The sequence below is a fragment of the Nicotiana tabacum genome, chromosome 5 (assembly GCF_000715075.1).
Source record: "Nicotiana tabacum cultivar K326 chromosome 5, ASM71507v2, whole genome shotgun sequence".
In the NCBI taxonomy this organism is placed as follows: domain Eukaryota; kingdom Viridiplantae; phylum Streptophyta; class Magnoliopsida; order Solanales; family Solanaceae; genus Nicotiana; species Nicotiana tabacum.
Genome location: NC_134084.1, coordinates 36,869,639 through 36,890,796, shown reverse-complemented (window position 1 = coordinate 36,890,796; position 21,158 = coordinate 36,869,639). Strand labels below are relative to the sequence as shown.

The 21,158-nt window shown below is 37.7% G+C and overlaps 1 protein-coding gene across 1 annotated transcript; it reads left to right on the top strand.

Annotated features, from left to right (window-relative positions):
• Window positions 1-7,235: 7,235 nt before the first annotated feature.
• LOC107829388 (mitogen-activated protein kinase homolog NTF4) lies at window positions 7,236-21,158 on the top strand. The gene is given in 6 exon segments (NM_001326223.1): window positions 7,236-7,585; window positions 7,690-7,819; window positions 8,695-8,832; window positions 11,457-11,789; window positions 12,593-12,773; window positions 20,796-21,158. Coding segments are annotated over 6 exon segments (1,179 nt in total). The 5' UTR covers window positions 7,236-7,364; the 3' UTR covers window positions 20,972-21,158.

Genomic DNA, 21,158 nt, shown 5'->3' with positions numbered 1-21,158 from the left:
CATTAGGGTTTTAAACCCTAAACTGAACTTTTTCCTTTCAGCCAGCATTAGAGTTTTAAACTCTAAACTGAGCTTTTTCATGCAATCAGCATTAGGGTTTTAAACCCTAAACTGAATTTTCCTTTCAGCCAGCATTAGAGTTTTAAACTCTAAACTGAGCTTTTTCATGCAATTAGCATTAGGGTTTTAAACCCTAAACTGAACTTTTTCCTTTCAGCCAGTATTAGAGTTTTAAACTCTAAACTGAGCTTTTCCATGCAATCAGCATTAGGGTTTTAAACCCTAAACTGAATTTTCCTTTCAGCCAGCATTAGAGTTTTAAACTCTAAACTGAGCTTTTTCATGCAATCAGCACTAGGGTTTTAAACCCTAAACTGAATTTTCCTTTCAGCCAGCATTAGAGTTTTAAACTCTAAACTGAGCTTTTCCATGCAATCAGCATTAGGGTTTTAAACCCTAAACTGAATTTTCCCTTCAGCCAGCATTAGAGTTTTAAACTCTAAACTGAGCTTTTCCATGCAATCAGCATTAGGATTTTAAACCCTAAACTGAACTTTTTCCTTTCAGCCAGCATTAGAGTTTTAAACTCTAAACTGAGCTTTTCCATGCAATCAGCATTAGGGTTTTAAACCCTAAACTGAATTTTCCTTTCAGCCAGCATTAGAGTTTTAAACTCTAAACTGAGCTTTTTCATGCAATCAGCACTAGGGTTTTAAACCCTAAACTGAATTTTCCTTTCAGCCAGCATTAGAGTTTTAAACTCTAAACTGAGCTTTTCCATGCAATCAGCATTAGGGTTTTAAACCCTAAACTGAATTCTCCCTTTAGCCAGCATTAGAGTTTTAAACTCTAAACTAAGCTTTTCCATGCAATCAACATTAGGGTTTTAAACCCTAAACTGAATTTTCCTTTCAGCCAGCATTAGAGTTTTAAACTCTAAACTGAGCTTTTTCATGCAATCAGCACTAGGGTTTTAAACCCTAAACTGAATTTTCCTTTCAGCTAGCATTAGAGTTTTAAACTCTAAACTGAGCTTTTTCATGCAATCAGCATTAGGGTCTTAAACCCTAAACTGAACCTTTTCCCTTTCAGCCAGCATTAGAGTTTTAAACTCTAAACTGAGCTTTTTCATGCAATCAGCATTAGGGTTTTAAACCCTAAACTGAATTTTCCTTTAGTCAGCATTAGGGTTTTTAAACCTTAAACTGAATTCTTCCTTTGTTCGGCATTAGGGTTTTAAACCCTGAACTGAACCTTTCCCCAGCTAGTCGGTATTAGGGCTCCAACCCTGAACTGAGCATGCATATCCTCTTTCATCAATTTTATGAACTTCCTGGTGAATAATTAACGAAATTTTCCTAGTGAAACTAGGGGCAGAAAATTTCATTCGTTTGTTTGTTTTTTCCCGCAGGTCTAACCTCGAGCCACACGGATCGAAATGACCCACGGGATGAGTCTCGACTTAGAATCAAAAAAAAAAAAATAGAGACAAAAGAAGACATCCCGAGATATCAAAGTGAATGGAGAGCAGATCGACTCCAACGTTTAATTAAGGGCCTGAACCTTGCCAATCGTGTCTCACTCAGTATCCCAGAGGTTAAACAAGTCGCCGCAACTCGCAAGCATCAAGATTCAGATCGGAGTCTACAAGCAGAATCAGCTAAGACCCAAGATCAAGTCGTAAAAGAATCATAGATAGAAATCTTGTAACTAGCAGTTGACATACATATAAGTAGTTAGTTCAGTTTTCTAATTTTCGTTTGGTTGTAATAAGGCGGCCAGTGACGTAGCAGTGACAACAACAGCAGCAGTAGCAACAAGCATTGCAATCCCATGGTAGTCCCAGCTACCAAAACTTCCCGAACTACATTGACCTGATTCCTGTTTAGCCCAGGATATGTAGGAAATCTTTGAAGCAAGATTCGGTCAAATCTTTCAGAAACATGCTTCATACGGAGTAGTCCATAGGCAAAAATCGCTCATACACGCTCACTTTATCTTTGCACGAAAACTCTTCGTGTTTCCGAACAAAGAGGGGCAGCTGTGAGCACGTGATTTTTGTTTCGCACGACAATCGCTCCAAAAAGAAATAAAAAATAATAATTGGCCCTGCTGTACAATTTTGGATTTCTGTGCGGCACTTTGTTGATTTATTTGTGACTTTGGCCCATTTTATTTATCTACTTTATTAAAACAAAATGGAAAAATGTGTACGTGGCATGCATAATTTGAACCGTAACATGGTTTAAATAGAAAGGCATAAATAGGCACCTTTGTCCGTGATTTTGTTTTGTTTGATTTTACTTGTTTTGAAATATTTTAGTGTGCAAATAATTGTATTGAGTGTGTATTTAATTTTAATTTGATTTTTGGTTTAGTTTTGTTTAAAATAAAAAGGAAATAAATAATAAAAAAAAAATATAAAGAAAGGACCCTTTCCCTTCCGGACTTGGGCCAATTTTAACAAAATTGGCCCAAACAAACAGCCCAAGACCCAGGCCTGCCCGGTCCAGACCACCTGATACCCATGGTGTCCAAACGACGTCGTTTGAGTCGTGCCTGATCTGGGCCGTTGATCTCAAATTGATCAACGGCCAGGATCAATTCCCCATAACCCACCAATAAACCCGACCCGTCTCACCCGGACCGACCCCAACCCTCAAAACGACACCGTTTCATTTAAGACCATCAGATCCAAACCGTAGATCTAGATTGATCTAACGGTTGAGATCAACCCACCCACTAACTATATAAGCCTAGATCCTTACCCTGCCCCCCTAGCCAACACCCCCGCCTTCGTCTTCACCAAACCCATCCCCTTCAAACCCTAGCCGCCCCTGCACACCTTCACCAGAAACCCGGCGGCCTGAACGCCGGTGACCTCCACCTGAACACCATAGAACCCCCATGCCATCCTGAACCTAAATCTACCAACCACACACTTCGAATCACCCCCAGGTCCTCGAATCTTCATTTGAAGATTCGAGTCAAAACTCGATCTACACCAACCAACCCCAGCTTCATACCGGACACTCCCCGGACCCTCCTCGTGACCAAACCATACTTGGTTTGGTCCGAATCTAACCAGGGAAACACGAATCCCAGATCTAAGTTTTTGAACTCCAGTTTTCCCTGTGCATGTTCCGTGCTTTGTTCAAACCGAAGAGATTAAGGTCTAATGGACCTTAATCGAGGTGTTTCTCATCCGAAAAACACTTCGTTTAAAAGTCCATTCAACCTTAAAGGAGGTCTGTTCAAACACCAGTGGATTTTTCTGATTTGTTCCTTAAAAAGATTTGAGGTGAGTCTTGTTTTCTTTTCTTTATTTTTTGTTTTATTCTGTGTGATTTGTTTTTAAAAGTCTGTTCATATTTGTTTTAATTTTATCAACTTTTGTTTGTCCACTTTGTTTGAACCTCTGTGTTTGTCTGAATCCCTCTCCTCCTATTCTGATAAGGCATGTGTATTGGTTGTATTCCAAATTTGTACTGACTAACTAATCCCTCGAAGTACGATTCTGTTTTAATCAGTATAATTCGAACCATGTATCGATACTGTTTAAATGTCTGATTTTTGGCTACGATTGTGTATGTTAATGCTAATATAGTCGAGTCGACATGTGTCGTCAATTAGTTTCAACTGTCTGAACAAAGTAAATCGATTTGCTTCTGATGAACATTTGCCTTGAGTCAATTAAGAACCAGTTTTTGCTTACTTATAGATTGTTTGAATTGATCAGTTAATGTAAAAAGGATTGTTTATGCTTAAATTCTGAATTGGAAGGCATGTGCACTTGTGCACAGCATGTGCATTGGTGCACCTCATGTGCCTTGTGCACAGCCTGTTTTTCTGCATTAAGAAGGCTTTTTAGTTTTAAACAATTTGACAGCATATGCTGTCAGATATATTCTACTGCCCATACCTTGCTTTAAGTTTAAAAAGTGTTAAACCTTTTAAAAGTTAAATCTACCAGGGAATGTTGATGGGGTTATATACTTAAATAACCAATTGGAATCTAAAAATGAAAAAAGGCACATGGGAGGGGTACTGTGAGATTCTATCAAGCTGTTAAGAGGGGTAATATGAAGGCTTATAAAAGAGGGAATCAGAGGACAAAAAATGGGGGGACAGACATACAGAAAGAGGACTGACTTTGAAGGTTGTAAAAGAAAAACACAATGTGAGGAGTTTGGACAGGAGAGCTGAAATACATACAAAATAGATACACATAGATAGAGAGAGTTTAAGGGATAGAAGGGATACAACCAACAATCAGAAGCTTTTTCCTCCTATTATTACTGGGTTTCAGTTGTTCAACCTGTTCAAATCAATTCTGATTCTTTGAAATTCCAGTTGTGTCTATTAGTCGAGTGTTTTCATTGGTTTACTACTGGTTTGGTCTGTCTGGATTTCTGATTCTATTCCAGTGGGTGTTGCTGCTATTTGGCTATTGCTTTCTATTGGCCATAGTTGCATCTCTGCACTCGAGCCTGTTTCTTGCTGTATTGTTTTGCCTGCTGCTATTCTGCCCTGTTGCTACTGATAGTGTTGTTACTGCTGCTGCATTTGTTCATTGTTACTCTACTGATTGCCCTTTTCTTCAATTGCAAATATTCCCAGGTACACGACCTTTGAACCTTGTATTGTTGAAAGTTTGAAGTTGAAGCAGAAATAAAGAAATGAACATCAGTTTATGTTATAGCATTGGTGTAAAAAGATAGTTCGAATGTTAGTTGGGCCTGTATTTTTACTGCGAACTGCAAATATTCTGTATAAACTAGCATACATTCTGTTTAAGATGAACTGTTAGATAGCATGGCTCAACAGTAATGACAGTATGACATAGACAGCATGTTTTGATTTAGTATACATTCAGTTCAGTATAACACTTGTTTGGTTTAGATATGACTGTATAACATAAAGTCATGGTAAGCACTTGTATGTATTTTACCTAGACCACTGAATTGACAAAACTGTGGTACTGGGTCCGGGATAAATGTATCCCAAACAAACTCCCATACAGTCACATTAAGAGCCTGGCTATGAATGCCAGTTCTCCTGTCAGTTTATTCGTTCCAATGCAGGTTCGATACTGGGTTTCGGTATAGATTCTTTGTTTCGAAATGATGTGATGATTGTTGAGAAAAACTAATAATCATTTTTGAGTTCAATTAGTAGTAATTTCCCTAATAAAACAGCCGGTTTCGTTTTATCAATTTCAAATAGGTTAGAGTGTTAAAAATAGAACTTGGAGGTCGTTAAACATAACTCAATATATGTTGTTAGTTTGTTTGCAATCTCACTTAGCGAATTAATAAGCATATTCACTCGATGAAGACAAAGCATGAGGTAACCCTCACCTCATGAACAATCAATCAGGTAATCAAACAAGTTTAGGTTCGACAAACATAATAAGGATTCAGTCCGTATTTGTCCAAACAAGCAAAGTTCGGCATCATCCTTCTCTTTAAAGATAAATGTAGTAGAAATGTAGTCATTGTAGGGTACCATTCTAAAATAATGAGACGAGCCTCGCCTAATAAAAATGCAAATTGCGGGGCCCTCAATAATTGATCATAATAAATACTTAGAATTTGGGACGGACTGTTTAGTGAATCCCACTGCCCTCCCCAAAGACAATAACGCGTTAGATTCTTTAGGCGCGACTTAATTAAATTACATTCTTAAATTCGGGTGCGCATTTATGTGACCCAAATTCAAATCTCAACGGAGTCGAAATGTGTTAACAACTACGAGTGCATTGATTGTGACGTGGTTCGAGATGCATTTTCACGACGTTGCAATTCTATAAAAATAAATGATAATAATAAAAGCGGTTTAAACTTAATAAAAGCACGTAAGTCACAACATGTACTTAAATCAGATATTTAGCCATTATAACAATTTAAGCGACCGTGCTAGAACCACGGGATTCGAGGGTGCCTAACACCTTCCCTCGGGTCAACAGAATTCCTTACTTAGAATTTCTGGTTCGCAGACTTCATTTGGAAAAGTCGAAAATTTCCTCGATTTGGGATTCAAGATAAACCGGTGACTTGGGACACCAAAAACCAAACCTTTCCCAAGTGGCGACTCTAAATTAAATAAATAATCCCATTTCGAATATTGTCACTTAAATTGGAAAAAACTTCACCCGCGCATTTAACCCCTTCGGGGCCGGGCGCGCAAAAAGGAGGTGTGACAGCTCAAATCAGTTATTTGCGGTTCAACATGTGCTTTAGGTATGTGCCATTGGCATTTCTTTTGAAACTTGTGCTTTTAAGGCTCATAAAATGCTTATTCAAAATGCAAGTTTATTTTCGTGCATCAAATTCACTCTCACAAGCTTATACGGTCCATTAGAATCATTTGGTTGACATTCCAAAAATGATGAATTTGACAAATCCTGATCTTTAAAGGAAAAACATGCCAATTGTTACAGCTATTGGTATATAGTAGCAACCCAAAACATAAGGTAGGTGTAAAGTTCCAAAAAGTATGCAAGAACTTTGGGGCAAGACAAAAATTAGCAAATTAGGCAGTGCACTTTGAGCAAAGTTGGTGTGTATTTTGATTTACTTTCTGTAAAATTAAAATTATATTGATTTCAATTTTTTTTATACCTTTTTAATTTTTTTACAAGTGAAAACTATTACATTTGCATAACTCAACACATTTCTATTTTACTTATTTTTTCATCTTGACAAGCACAAACAGAATACCGCGTTGGTCAAGAGCAAAAAATAGAGATGCCAAGATAAATTTGGTTGACATCAAGTCTATAAGTTATTCTTAAAATTTTCAATAGTCTATGTGCCACTAACATTTTTATTTCTTCGTGCAAGTAGACAAAGACTTATCTAAGAACGGTAAAGCCCCAAAATTTGCTTTACAGCGTTAGCATGAAGCTTTAAGTAAATATTATTTAGGCTAAATCTTGATATTCTCTTTGTTTGAAACATATAATATGTTTGGATTATGTACTTAAATATTATAAAGACAAAAAACTTCACAATATATAACAAGCCAATAAATATTATAAAATTAGATTTTTATCATGCTTTTTTGTTCAAGTAAATTTTGTTACTATTTTTATTTTCATAAATCTCTACGCAACGCGCGCGTAGGAATACTAGTAATTGTTAATGAGAAAAGGCAAAAGCAAAACAACAAACGGCCTTCGTGTTTCTCTTCATCACCTTTCACGATTCAGATCTGTTTGACCCCAAACTTCACTTCCCCCAACAACACGCACATTTTCCTCACACATTTACACTTTTTCCTCACACATATATAAGCACACACAGCAAAACAACTGAAATCAAAAAGTGCAAATTTGATTCTAGGGTTTACTGTTCTTTAAAATGGATGGTCCAGCTCATCAAGCGGACACCGTGATGTCGGACGCGGCGCAGCAACCAGCTCCTCCGCCACAGCCGGTTGCTGGAATCGATAACATTCCGGCGACGTTAAGCCACGGCGGCCGGTTTATTCAATACAATATTTTTGGTAATATATTTGAAGTTACTGCAAAGTATAAGCCACCTATTATGCCCATCGGTAAAGGAGCTTATGGCATTGTTTGGTAAATTTTTTCCTTTTTTCTAAACCGTTGACTTGCCTTTGTAAAAAAATTATGTTGATTTTTGATTGATGAAAATAATTTTTTTTGTATTGTATTTGTGATAGTTCTGCTTTGAATTCGGAGACGAATGAGCATGTTGCGATAAAGAAAATCGCGAATGCTTTTGATAACAAAATTGATGCCAAGAGAACTTTGCGTGAGATTAAGCTTCTTCGACATATGGATCATGAAAATGTCAGTGAGTGATCCCTTTTTTTTCTTAGTATTAATTTACTTATTGGAACAAAATTAAATTGTGGAATAGGTTAGGAAACATTTAATGTTACCATCTGCAGAAAAAGGTTAGGAAACATTTGCTTGTGTTATACTCCCTCCGTCTCTGTTTATGTGATGGTGTTTGACTGGACCCGAAGTTTAAAAAAGAAAAAGATACTTTTGAAACTTGTGGTCTAATACAAGCCATAGATATTTGTGTGGCTATACATCATTTTATTAAGGTTAAAATGAGAAACTTAAAGTTAAATTGTTTCTAAGGGTAGAAATATTTCTTTTTAGGATAGACAAAAAAGGAAAGAATGTCAGATAAAATAGGATAAAGGGAGTATTGTATTTCTATATCAGATGGAATAAAGAGTGATTTTGAAAGTATTCACTTTTCCTTTTAGGGACATTTGATAAAATTGGAACGATATAGATGGTGAACGTATTCACTTGATTCACTGTTATCAGCTTAATGATCTACTTAATTAATAAGGAAATAATGCTACGTTGACCTACTATGGTGAGAATGGAGGAGTAATATTTTTTTTCTATTTATAATGACATAAAGATAAAATAATTTTTGTAGCTAGTATCGCTTATGACACGAAGTCTTGGTTCTCTTTTCCTCCTTTTTCAACTGAATAATACTGTAAAAAACAATCATTTTAAAAAAAAAACTGTCGACCAATAAGGAATGCATATAGAATTATAAATATTTTCAAGTAATAGATGGAGCTACTTTATTTACAATTGGGAGTTAGATGCTTCATAAGAAAAAAGAAACATTAGATCACATAGTGTGTGTATAAAGGAGTATTTTAAGGCTAATTCAGCATCTTGCCTTGCAGATTGTTGCGATCAGAGATATAATTCCACCGCCTCAAAGAGAAGCATTCAATGATGTTTACATTGCATATGAGCTCATGGACACTGATCTCCATCAAATTATTCGCTCTAATCAGGGATTATCAGAAGAACATTGTCAGGTTAGAATTAGGATTATTTTATTCTCTCCAGGTGCCATTTAGAACATTACTGAAATGGGAGTATCCAATTATTTAAAAGCTTATAAGATTTGCTTATTATTCTTGAATTAAATTTAATTGGTTGATGTAACAAGCTTTTCAAATATTTGGTGGTTCTTTGCTCTTTTCTCTATTTTCCTTTTGCATGGTGGAGTTGGATAATACATGTATCAATCCTTGTGTTGATGGGAGTAAGCATTGTTCTTACTTCCTTTTTTCTTATGTGATCATTTTTGAAGCTTTTAGTTGTAGTATTGTTTTCCAGAATTGTAATGATTCATTTTCGTTGTGCATGATTACAACATTTTAACAAGAAACATTAGCATTTTCTCATTCGATGGAAATGATGTTCATATATCCTCTTCTTTGAGTGCTGAAATGTATGAATAAAAATCCATGCCCTTTTCACTTTTATATTTCGTTGGTGTCATTTCTATGTTGAACTTCAGTGGGTATGCAATTCTATCGTATTCACTTATATCAAATGGAAAGTGGTAGTGACATTCAATAGTAGACAATTTAGCTTCATCAGTATGCTGTTCTCAATCTTTTTTTCTTTTTCTTTTGATTGGTAGTTTGCTCTTTTCCTCTTATTTAGATTAGGACGTGGATCACATTATCATCTTTAGTTTCAGAGGATCAGTACCCTTCTAAAGCTAGGAAAAACATGAAATGTTTAGGAGTGCTTTTCATTGTCATGTTAGGGTGAGGCGGTGAGCATTAATTGACTGCAAATTTATGATTTCCGCTTAGACATATCAACTGAAAATTGTTAGTAATTGTCATCTGATAGCAGTATGCTGTTTGTATCTTTCTTCCTTTTCTTTGCATGGTTGGTATGCTCATTTTTTCCTTATTTAAATGAGTACATAGATCATATTATCATCTGTATCAATTTTCTTATAATCAGTACTCTTCTAAAGCTAGGAAAATCTTCAATGTTTAGGAGGGCACTTTGCTGTCGTTTTTAGGATGAATCTTAGTGAGTGCAAATCTACTATATCCCCGTAGAATCGTCAAGTGAAGATTGGTAGTAATGGTCAATCATAGACAATTTGACACAGTAGTGTTGTTCTTGATAGTTTTCTATTTTTCTTTTTGATCAACATTAATCTCTTTATTCCTTAAATTATTTCTCGGGATAAAGTAAGGTAAATTTAATTGCTTGTAGCGTCCAGAGTAAGGAGCATGTACAGATTAGGACATAGATCATATAACCATCATCATCCGTTTTTGTACAATTGCTGCCCTTTTGAAGCTAGGAAAAGCTTCAAGTGTTTGGAAGTGCTGAAATAAGATTGTTAGAGTGTAACCAACGTAATTGTGGAAGCATATATCAAAACATTAGGTGAAGCTATTTGGTAATACTGGACAAAAGAAAATGTGAAAGTGCTTGGGTTATCCTTCTTTTCTTTTCTCTTGATTGCCCAAGTATCAATTTATGAATTCACCAATAGGGTAGAAAAAGGCAGCCCGGTGCACAAAGCATCCCGCATTCACGCAAGGTCGGGGAAAGGGCCGCACCCCATGAGATGTGAAGTAGACACTCTACCCTAAACATAAACTAATGTGGTCTCCTGGCTGATCTACCCAAAATTTATAATAGAAGGCTTTCTTTCTTTAAACAAAGTGTGAATCATACAAAGAAGTGTTCTTGAAATTATTTAAACTTTTCTAGTTGTTCTTGTAAGTTAATCACACCATTTTGCATTAAAGAAAACATCAACAACTACTCTTTGATGCTTCTTATAAAAAACCAACTAGTCTTTGATGCTATGGACGTGTTATAAATGTATATTTCTTGTATGATATACTCTTTATATAGGTTTGCCTCTTAGGAATAAACTTATTGTACTTTCTTAATAAAAAATGTAATTTGCTGGTGTATAAACAACATAACAAATCATCTTACTTCTAGATGTAACATTAGATACCTATAGAAATAGAGGCGGAGGAGGAAGAGAGGGTAGCCATGGTAGAGAGGTCAACGGTAAATCTTTAGAAGAGAATAAGAGTTTAGAGTAATAGTGAGAGGCTAGAGAATGATATAAAAAGCCATCTCATTTCTAAGCTCTCTTTTCCATAATTGAACATGAAAGAAATTACAATAAGACTCTAAGTACAATATGGTTGCTAAATGGTTTACTATGTGAACTAAGTAGTTAATATATGTAAGTTTGGTACTTCGAGAATTCTTCGATGGAGATTAGTTGTCGAAGTATGGTCCAAGTTTAAAATCTTATATTGGTTATTGTTCAGTTTTTGATGAAATTGTAATCCAAGAATACACACTTCATTGCTTTATCTGTTTTAAGTGTTGCATCTTATATTGGTTATTTTAGTTTTCGGTGAAAACTGTCCAAGAACATACACTTGCTATATCTGCTGTTATGCTGAACAATACAGAAGTTTACTCTGTGTTTTTGTAATGATGTATTATGTTAGTTATCTTGTCTATATTTCTTATTATTCTATCTCCGTATCAGTCAGCGTTGCTTTTATACATACATACATACATACATATTATGGTGCCTTAATCTGCCAAAATTCAGCTGTATATTAATTAGTCAATATTTTTGGTGCAGTATTTCTTGTATCAGATCCTCCGTGGGTTGAAATACATACATTCTGCAAATGTTTTGCATAGGGACTTGAAGCCTAGCAATCTCCTCTTGAATGCCAATTGTGATTTAAAGATATGTGATTTTGGGCTAGCTCGTGTCACTTCTGAAACCGACTTTATGACCGAATATGTTGTGACAAGATGGTACCGACCACCTGAGCTGTTGTTAAATTCATCTGACTATACTGCAGCTATTGATGTATGGTCAGTGGGTTGCATTTTCATGGAATTAATGGACAGAAAGCCTCTGTTTCCTGGTAGAGATCATGTACATCAGCTACGTCTGCTTATGGAGGTATTTTTTTTTGTCAGAATTTATTACCAAACCATCTCCAACCTTCCCCCTAAACATTTACTTTTCTCTATGCTGTATACCTTTGCCTTTTTTCCCAGTGTCACCTTTTAGTGTTCATAATTACTGCCAGTTAGTCTTCATCAAAAATGATTACTACCAGTTAGTCCTCATAAAAAATGATTACTACTAGTTAGTTATGTGCAAATCTAGCTAGAAATGGAGAATACTATCAGGTTGTAGATCTAGGAAACCAGAAGGAAGTATGGAGTGAACGAGCATTTGTTTTTTTAACAGCCTGCTCATCTAGAGCATTGATAAGGAGCAACATGATATGTTACTTTTTCATAGAATGGATATGGATGCGTTCAGTGTTTTCTAAATGTCGACAAGATACAATGAATTAAGTTGCTAACCTCTTCTCCCCTCTCCAACTATTGCCAAGATGATTTGGTTCTTGGATTAATCATCTTTTAAGTTATTGATTTTTACACCTGAGTGCAATGACATAGAGCACTCTGCAATATTAGTTTCATATGAGGGAATTATTTGCAGTTGATTAGCTCCTCCCGAGGTCCAAACTGAGTATTTGAATGAGACCTCTCCAACTATTGACGAGATGATCTGACCCCTGGATTAAGCATCATTATTTGTATTATAAATTTATAATGCTTACTGCAATGACTGAGACTTGCTCTCTAATATTTAAGATCATGCTCAGCTGTGATTGTTCATACTTAAGTTATTCATATGAGGGAATGTTACCTTATTCAAAAAATTTATTCTTATGAGGGTCTTCTCTGCAGTTGATTGGCACCCCATCTGAGGCTGAAATGGAGTTTTTGAATGAGAATGCAAAACGGTACATCAGACAACTTCCTCTTTACCGTCGACAATCTTTTGTCGAAAAATTTCCACATGTAAACCCTGCTGCTATTGATCTTGTTGAGAAAATGTTGACATTTGATCCCAGAAGAAGAATTACCGGTGAGGAGCCCCTGACATCTACTAGCTGCATTATTCATTTCTGTATCTGCATGTTAACTTTTTCCTTTATGCATAGAAGATACTTGCGTGTCTTTGCTAGTATGTATATTTATCCACTTGTCAGACAAATAAAGTTACTACATAATGATAATTGTGGGAGATCACCCCCCAAAAGTATATCTTCTTATCTGTATACTGTGGTAGGATTCTTACCTTCTCATAATTATACTTGACGGATAACAATAGTCCTCTAACAATCCGCTGATTGCTTTGACATGCAGCTTATTATTGTAAATAGTGGTTATTTTGTTGTTGATGCTAGGGGTTTACTCCCACTTCGGTTTGCTTCTTATTAAATTATTTACCTTAAAAAAATGGGAAAAATACAATGATTTTGTTCCATTCTAAGTACTTATTTATCTGCCTTTTGGCAAGGGATTAAGGTATCAATTCTCGCAAGCGCTGAGTTTAGACTTTAGATGCCTATTTTTGGCTCATGCTATGTAGTGGTGAAAATTTATTTTCCAGACGTATTAGATATCATTCAATCTTTTGGAGGAATATGGAAAGTTTAGCGTCATTGCATGCCTATGGAAGAAAACAGGCGTGTTATGATTTATTATTCCTGCTGATGCTAGTAAGATTGGAAATCTGCTTTGTCAGTGTTAGAGATAGTTATGTAAATGTTAGAGATAGCTATGTAATTGTCCCACATTGGAATAGGAGTAGTATCCCCTTTGTATAGAGTAGCTATAAATAGCACCTCTTGTATTGCATCACACAATATCAATATATCATATTTTCTCCCGTGCCTTCTCACATGGTATCAGAGCTATCGTGAGAGATTTATCGCTGTGCATAAATTCCAGCGATTCCGGGAAGTAAAATCAGTCACCGGAACCCTTTTTTCCGGCGACTTTCAAAGTTGTTTTGCGTCTGCTTTGTCTCGGTCAGTGTTGTGCACAAAATCCAACACTACCACAAGAGTAGTCACTGTCCGGCGACCAAATCCCAGTGAAAATCTCCGGCGGTACTGTAGCTGTCCAAAGAAAATTTTCCGGCGAAGTTCCAACGTTGCGTGGGCCACCTTCCGGCCATTTTTTGGCGACGACTCTTCAGGACAGATTGTTTCCCTTGCAATTCCGAGCCTACCCATCCAGGTTACACCAAATTCCGACCACTTTTTTATTTTTCCGGCATGAATAGTGATTTCAAAAAGTTGACTTCCGGCCATTTTTTGGAAAAAGTTCCTTCAGAACAGTTGGGTCTTCTGGTAATTCCGATCCTACCCCTACTGTTTTTATTTCATTCCGACCACTTTGAATATTTTCCGGCTGCAACAGTAACTTTCCAACTGCTACAGTAGTTTACTATTCTGGTTCAGTGTTCCTTACTCTTATTTTCAGTGGATTACAGTTGATTATTTCTCTTATTTGGTAATAATTTACAAGATGTTTTTGGGAATTGATGTTTTTGGGTCTAAAAGCATGAGTTCTGGAAACTCTAATGTTATGATTACCTCGGAACCTTTAATGGGAGGTTCAAACTACTTAGCTTGGGCTTCATCTGTCGAGTTGTGGTGTAAAGGTCAAGGTGTGCAAGATCATCTGATTAAACAGTCTAGCGAAGGAGATGAAAAGGCGATAGCGCTTTGGGCAAAAATTGATGCTCAATTATGTAGCATCTTGTGGCGTTCTATTGATTCTAAGTTGATGCCTTTGTTTCGGCCATTCCAGACATGTTATTTGGTTTGGAAAAAGGCTCGTACGTTATACACTAATGATATATCTCGCTTCTATGATGTGATATCACGGATGACAAACTTAAAGAAGCAAGAATTAGATATGTCTACTTACTTGGGTCAGGTACAGACAGTCATGGAGGAATATGAGACATTGATGCCAGTTTCTGCTAGTGTGTCAAAACAACAAGAGCAGCGACAGAAAATGTTTCTAGTTCTTACACTCGCTGGACTTCCTCATGATCTTGATTCAGTACGAGACAAGATTTTGGCGAGTCCGACTGTCCCTACAGTTGATGAATTATTCTCTCGATTACTTCGCCTTGCTACAACACCAAGTCACCCAGTGATTTCATCACAGATACTTGATTCCTCTGTTCTTGCATCCCAGACAGTGGATGTTCGGGCATCTCAAGCTATGGAGAATAGACGAGGAGGCGGTTGTTTTGGGAGATCTAGACCCAAGTGTTCTTATTGTCACAAACTTGGACACACTCGCGAAATGTGTTATTCCTTAAATGACCGTCCACCCAAAAATGCCTACGTTGCTCAGAGCGAGACTACTGGTAACCAGGGCTTTTCTGTATCTAAAGAAGAATATAATGAGCTCCTTCAGTATCGAGCAAGTAAGCAAACATCTCCACAAGTAGCCTTAGTTGCCCAGACTGACACTCCTATTGCTGGTAATTTTTTTGCTTGTGTTTCCCAGTCTAGTACTCTTGGACCATGGGTCATGGACTCAGGCGCTTCTGATCATATCTCTGGTAATAAATCACTTTTGTCGAATATTGTATATTCACAGTCTCTTCCTACTGTTACTTTAGCCAATGGATGTCAAACTAAGGCACAAGGAGTTGGACAAGCCAACCCATTGTCTTCTATCACCCTAGATTCCGTTCTTTATGTTCCTGGTTGTCCTTTTAGTCTTGCATCTGTTAGTCGTTTGACTCGTGCCCTCAATTGTGGTATATATTTTATTGATGATTCTTTTATTATGCAGGACCGCAGTACGGGACGGACAATTGGTACAGGTCGTGAATCAGAAGGTCTTTACTACCTTAACTCGCTCAGTCCTTCCACAACATGTCTAGTTACAGATCCTCCAGATCTAATCCACAGACGTTTAGGACATCCGAGTTTATCCAAACTTCAAAAGATGGTGCCTAGTTTATCCAGTTTGTCTAGATTAGATTGTGAGTCGTGTCAGCTTGGGAAACATACCCGAGCTTCCTTTACGCGCAGTGTTGAGAGTCATGCAGAGTCTGTTTTCTCCTTGGTTCATTCTGATATATGGGGTCCTAGTAGAGTCAGTTCAACCTTGGGATTTCATTATTTTGTTAGCTTTATTGATGATTACTCAAGATGTACTTGGCTTTTCTTAATGAAAGATCGTTCTGAGTTATTCTCTATATTCCAGAGTTTTTGTGCTGAAATCAAAAACCAATTTGGTGTCTCTATCCGCATTTTTCGCAGTGATAATGCCTTAGAATATGTATCTTCTCAGTTTCAGCAGTTTATGTCTTCTCATGGAATTGTTCATCAGACATCTTGTCCTTATACCCCTCGGCAAAATGGGGTTGCAGAAAGAAAGAATAGGCACCTTATTGAGACTGCTCGCACACTTCTAATTGAGTCTCGTGTTCCGTTGCGTTTTTGGGGCGATGCAGTTCTCACAACTTGTTATTTGATTAATAGGATGCCTTCATCTCCCATCAAGGGTCAGATTCCACATTCAATATTGTTTCCCCAGTCAGCCTTATACCCTCTTCCACCTCGGGTTTTTGGGAGCACATGTTTTGTTCATAACTTAGCCCCGGGGAAAGATAAATTAGCTCCTCGTGCTCTCAAGTATGTCTTCCTTGGTTATTCTCGTGTTCAGAAGTGATATCGTTGTTATTCACCTGATCTTCATAGGTACCTTATGTCAGCTGACGTCACATTTTTCGAGTCTAAACCTTTCTTCACAACTGATGTCACTTCTGCTGACCACCATGACATATCTGAGGTCTTACCTATACCGACTTTTGAGGAGTTTAGTAATCCTCCTCCACCTTCAACCACAGAGGTTTCACCCATACCAACTTTTGAGGAGTCCAGTGTTATCCCTCCTAGTTCCCCAGCCACAGGAACACTACTCTTGACTTATCATCGTCGTTCGCGCCCTACATCAGGCCCATCTGGTTCTCGTCCTGCGCCTGACACGACTCCTACTGCGGATCCTGCTCCTAGTACACCGATTGTACTTCGAAAAGGTATACGGACCACACTAAACCCTAATCCTCATTATGTTGGTTTGAGTTATCATCGTCTGTCATCTCCCCATTATGCTTTTATATCTTCATTGTCCTCGGTTTCCATCCCTAAGTCTACAGGTGAAGCATTGTCTCATCCAGGATGGCGACAGGCTATGAGTGACGAGATGTCTGCTTTACATACAAGTGGTACATGAGAGCTTGTTCCTCTTCCTTCAGATAAATCTACCGTTGGTTGTCGTTGGGTTTATGCAGTCAAAGTTGGTCCCGATGGCCAGATTGATCGACTTAAGGCACGTCTTGTTGCCAAAGGATACACTCAAATATTTGGGCTAGATTACAGTGATACCTTCTCTCCAGTGGCTAAAGTGGCATCAGTTCGCCTTTTTCTATCCATGGTTGCAGTTCGTCATTGGCCCCTCTATCAGTTGGACATTAAGAATGCCTTTCTTCATGGTGATCTTGAGTATGAGGTTTATATGGAGCAACCACCTGGTTTTATTGCTCAGAGGGAGTCTCGTGGCCTTGTATGTCGCTTGCGTCGGTCACTTTATGGTCTAAAGCAGTCTCCTCGAGCCTGGTTTGGTAAGTTCAGCACGGCTATCCAGGAGTTTGGCATGACTCGTAGTGAAGCTGATCACTCTGTGTTTTATTGCCACTCTGCTTCAAGTCTATGTATTTATCTGGTAGTCTATGTTGATGATATTGTTATTACGAGCAATGATCAGGATGGTATTACTAATCTGAAGCAACATCTCTTCTAGGCAGATTGAAGTACTTTCTAGGTATTGAGGTTGCTCAATCTAGCTCAAGTATTGTTATTTCTCAAAGGAAATATGTGTTAGACATTCTTGAGGAAACATGGATGACAGGTTGCAGACCTGTTGACACGCCGATGGATCCGAATTCTAAACTTCTGCCTGGACCAGGGGGGCCGCTTAGCGATCCTGCAAGCTATAGGCGGCTGGTTGGTAAATTAAATTATCTCACAGTGACTAGGCCCGACATTTCTTATCCTGTGAGTGTTGTAAGTCAGTTTATGAATTCTCCATGTGATAGTCATTGAGATGCAGTTGTCCGCATTATCCGGTATATAAAATCGGCTCCAGGTAAAGGATTACTGTTTGAGGATCGAGGTCATGAGCAGATCGTTGGGTACTCGGATGCTGATTGGGCAGGATCACCTTCTGATAGACGTTCTACGTCTGGATATTGTGTTTTAGTAGGAGAAAATTTGGTGTCCTGGAAAAGTAAGAAACAGAATGTAGTTGCTCGGTCTAGTGCAGAAGCAGAATACCGAGCAATGGCTATGGCAACATGTGAACTAGTCTGGACCAAACAATTGCTCAAGGAGTTGAAATTTGGTGAAATCAGTCGGATGGAACTTGTGTGCGATAATCAAGCTGCACTTCATATTGCATCAAATCCGGTGTTTCATGAGAGAACTAAACACCTTGAGATTGATTGTCACTTCGTCAGAGAAAAGATACTCTCAGGAGATATTACTACGAAGTTTGTGAGATCGAATGATCAACTTGCAGATATTTTCACCAAGTCCCTCACTAGTCCTCGCATTGATTATATATGTAACAAGCTCGGTACATATGATTTATATGCTCCGGCTTGAGGGGGAGTGTTAGAGATAGCTATGTAAATGTTAGAGATAGCTATGTAATTGTCCCACATTGGAATAGGAGTAGTATCCCCTTTGTATAGAGTAGCTATAAATAACACCTTTTGTATTGCATCACACACAATATCAATATATCATATTTTCTCCTGTGCCTTTTCACAGTCAGAAAGGATGAAACAAAATTAATTTGTGGAACAAGAGTGAAACTGTTTCTGTAAATTGGTTGCACATATGAGCATGATCCGTACATAGATGTGTGAAGATGCATTATAAAGTGGAAGGAGCAAATTATACGGAAAGGGGGTGGAGCAAATTGTTTTTTCCGTCCTTAGATGAAGGGAGTTTCTGTCCTATCGTAACCATAAAGCTTTCTAGGTTATAATATTAGTCATAAGTAGTTGTTGCAAATGGTTAAAAGAAAATAGTTATCCACCCATATTAGTCAAAGTAGGGTAAGGTCTGCGTACACACTACCCTACCAGACCCCACTGTGTGGGATAATATTGGGTATGTTGTTATTATTATTCATTAAAAAGTTGGTTGGATAATGAACTTCTTTAAAACGGGTCCAATATGGTTAAGAACCATATTATCCACTTAGAAAATGGATAACCAATGGATAACTAATGAATTTAACTTTTAAATTTGTAAAGACTCAAATTGGGTGTTCCTCAAACTTGGGAGATTAGGAATTCTCCCAAAAGTGATCATATTCAAAAGCCAGGGATAATATAGTTAAACCATATTATCCGCCGATTAATCTGTTTTATATCCGTATTAAATATGGGTCGGGTCGGATAATTTACCCTTTTTGGCATTACCCATTTTTACCCGGCCATATTCGACCTGAACTGGCCTTTTGCCACCCCTAGTCATAAGATATAAATATCCATTGCTCTTTAGGCAGCCATAGCATTCCTGCAGAAAATAACTACTTGTGACAAATAGCAACTGCTGTATTGTTAATCTTGATTAGATACTCATGGGTAGGAATAAAAAGCAAAACTGATCTTTAGACCAAAAATAATTATTTTCTCTAAAGACTAGAAATTAACATGGCCTATAATTGCGATGACAAGTACAAGGGTGTGTGTGAATAACATGTTTGTTTTGTGAATACTTGTTTCTCCTACCTAGGCTATTGAAATATGTTGCTTCTCGAATTAGAGAAATTTGATTAGGAGATGAGAGGAAATATGTCTTTTCTCTCTGTACTTGTTTTTTAACAAGTGTATGTCCACCTCTTTATCAACGAGAAGAACGTAGTTACAAACTCTTCCGACCGTGAGTCATCAAAAGAATGATTGGGCACTGATTCAAGGGTTTTAGATGTGATGGACAGAAGAGTTTGAACGGGCCAAGGAAAGACCAGTCTACTACTAGGCCACTAGGGTTAAAACAGTTCATCCAGGTATGGGATAAAGGCAGTCCCCAGTGAAAGTCAGGTTGAAACATGCTTTAATATAAGATCAACTAACTCTAAAGAGAAGAAGGAAAAAAACAATTAAATAAAGGACAAACAAGATGGGTGGCCTCGCCTTGGGATGGCTGACAGTGCAACCATATTTCAGTCCTCGCCAGCAGTACTCTAGCTTAGAATTCTTGGGATCTTAAGACGCCTTCTATATCGAAGAATTTGATGAACCTCACCCTACCCTAGGCCCGAATATTGGCTGGAATTGCTAGAGTTTCAAAAAAGAAAAGAAGAAAAAAACAAAAAAACAATTTTGATAGAGTTTTCTGTAACATTTTGAGCATTAACTAAGAACTGAGAATTGTTAAACATAGAATAGTATGATCTTCTTTTGTGGACTATATGCTGGCCTGGGAAAGTGCTACTATTTGTTCTGTGGGTACTGTGTGGTTTTCTTGGTCTCTCAAGTAATGAATTATGGTTTGTAGTATACTGCTTATTGCTTTAAGTGATTTGTGGCATGATTGGAATTTGGAAAGGCGTTATGGCTAGCCTCCTGTGACGCCCATGACGGAGGGCGGGCTGATGAGGGCGAGTCAAGCAGGACTGACAAGCTAGGCTTGCAAGCTTCTGAAGAATGGGTGCACATGTCACCTTAAGCGAATTCCACATCGAATGGGAGAGGAAAGTGAAGAGCTATATAAGGCACGTTCACATGGTACGCGCGCTTTTGGGGCTCAATGTAGCATAGCCCAAAAGACAAATCCGTGCGGGCCTAGGCCCAAAATGGACAATACGTGTCATGCTTGGGTTGTGATACCTCCATCTTTTGGTGTTCACAGTTATCATATACTAATATTTTTTATCCTCGGCACTTATCAGAAATCACACTGCAATCAAATCTCCATATTTGCATCGTTTAACAGCATACGTCTTCGCTACATACTGATTCCTCTACTCTGCATTTTGTTTTTGGTTTCAGTTGAAGATGCGCTTGCACATCCTTACCTAACATCGCTTCATGATATTAGCGACGAGCCCGTTTGCATGACTCCTTTTAACTTCGATTTTGAACAGCACGCCCTTACTGAGGAACAAATGAAAGAGCTGATTTACAGGGAGGGTCTTGCATTTAATCCTGAATACCAGCACATGTGAGTACTCATTTGCTGTTGGAAATTTCTGTGACTTTCATTTTTTATGCAATCAGGTGGTTTATTTTTCCATGTATATACATGTCTTTTCCACCTGATGCCTGGATGGTGTTCTTTTTGAACGTTTTAATTTATGTAGCATGATCTGTGTATGACAATTGTTTGATGTATTTTAAGAGGTTGTTTACTTG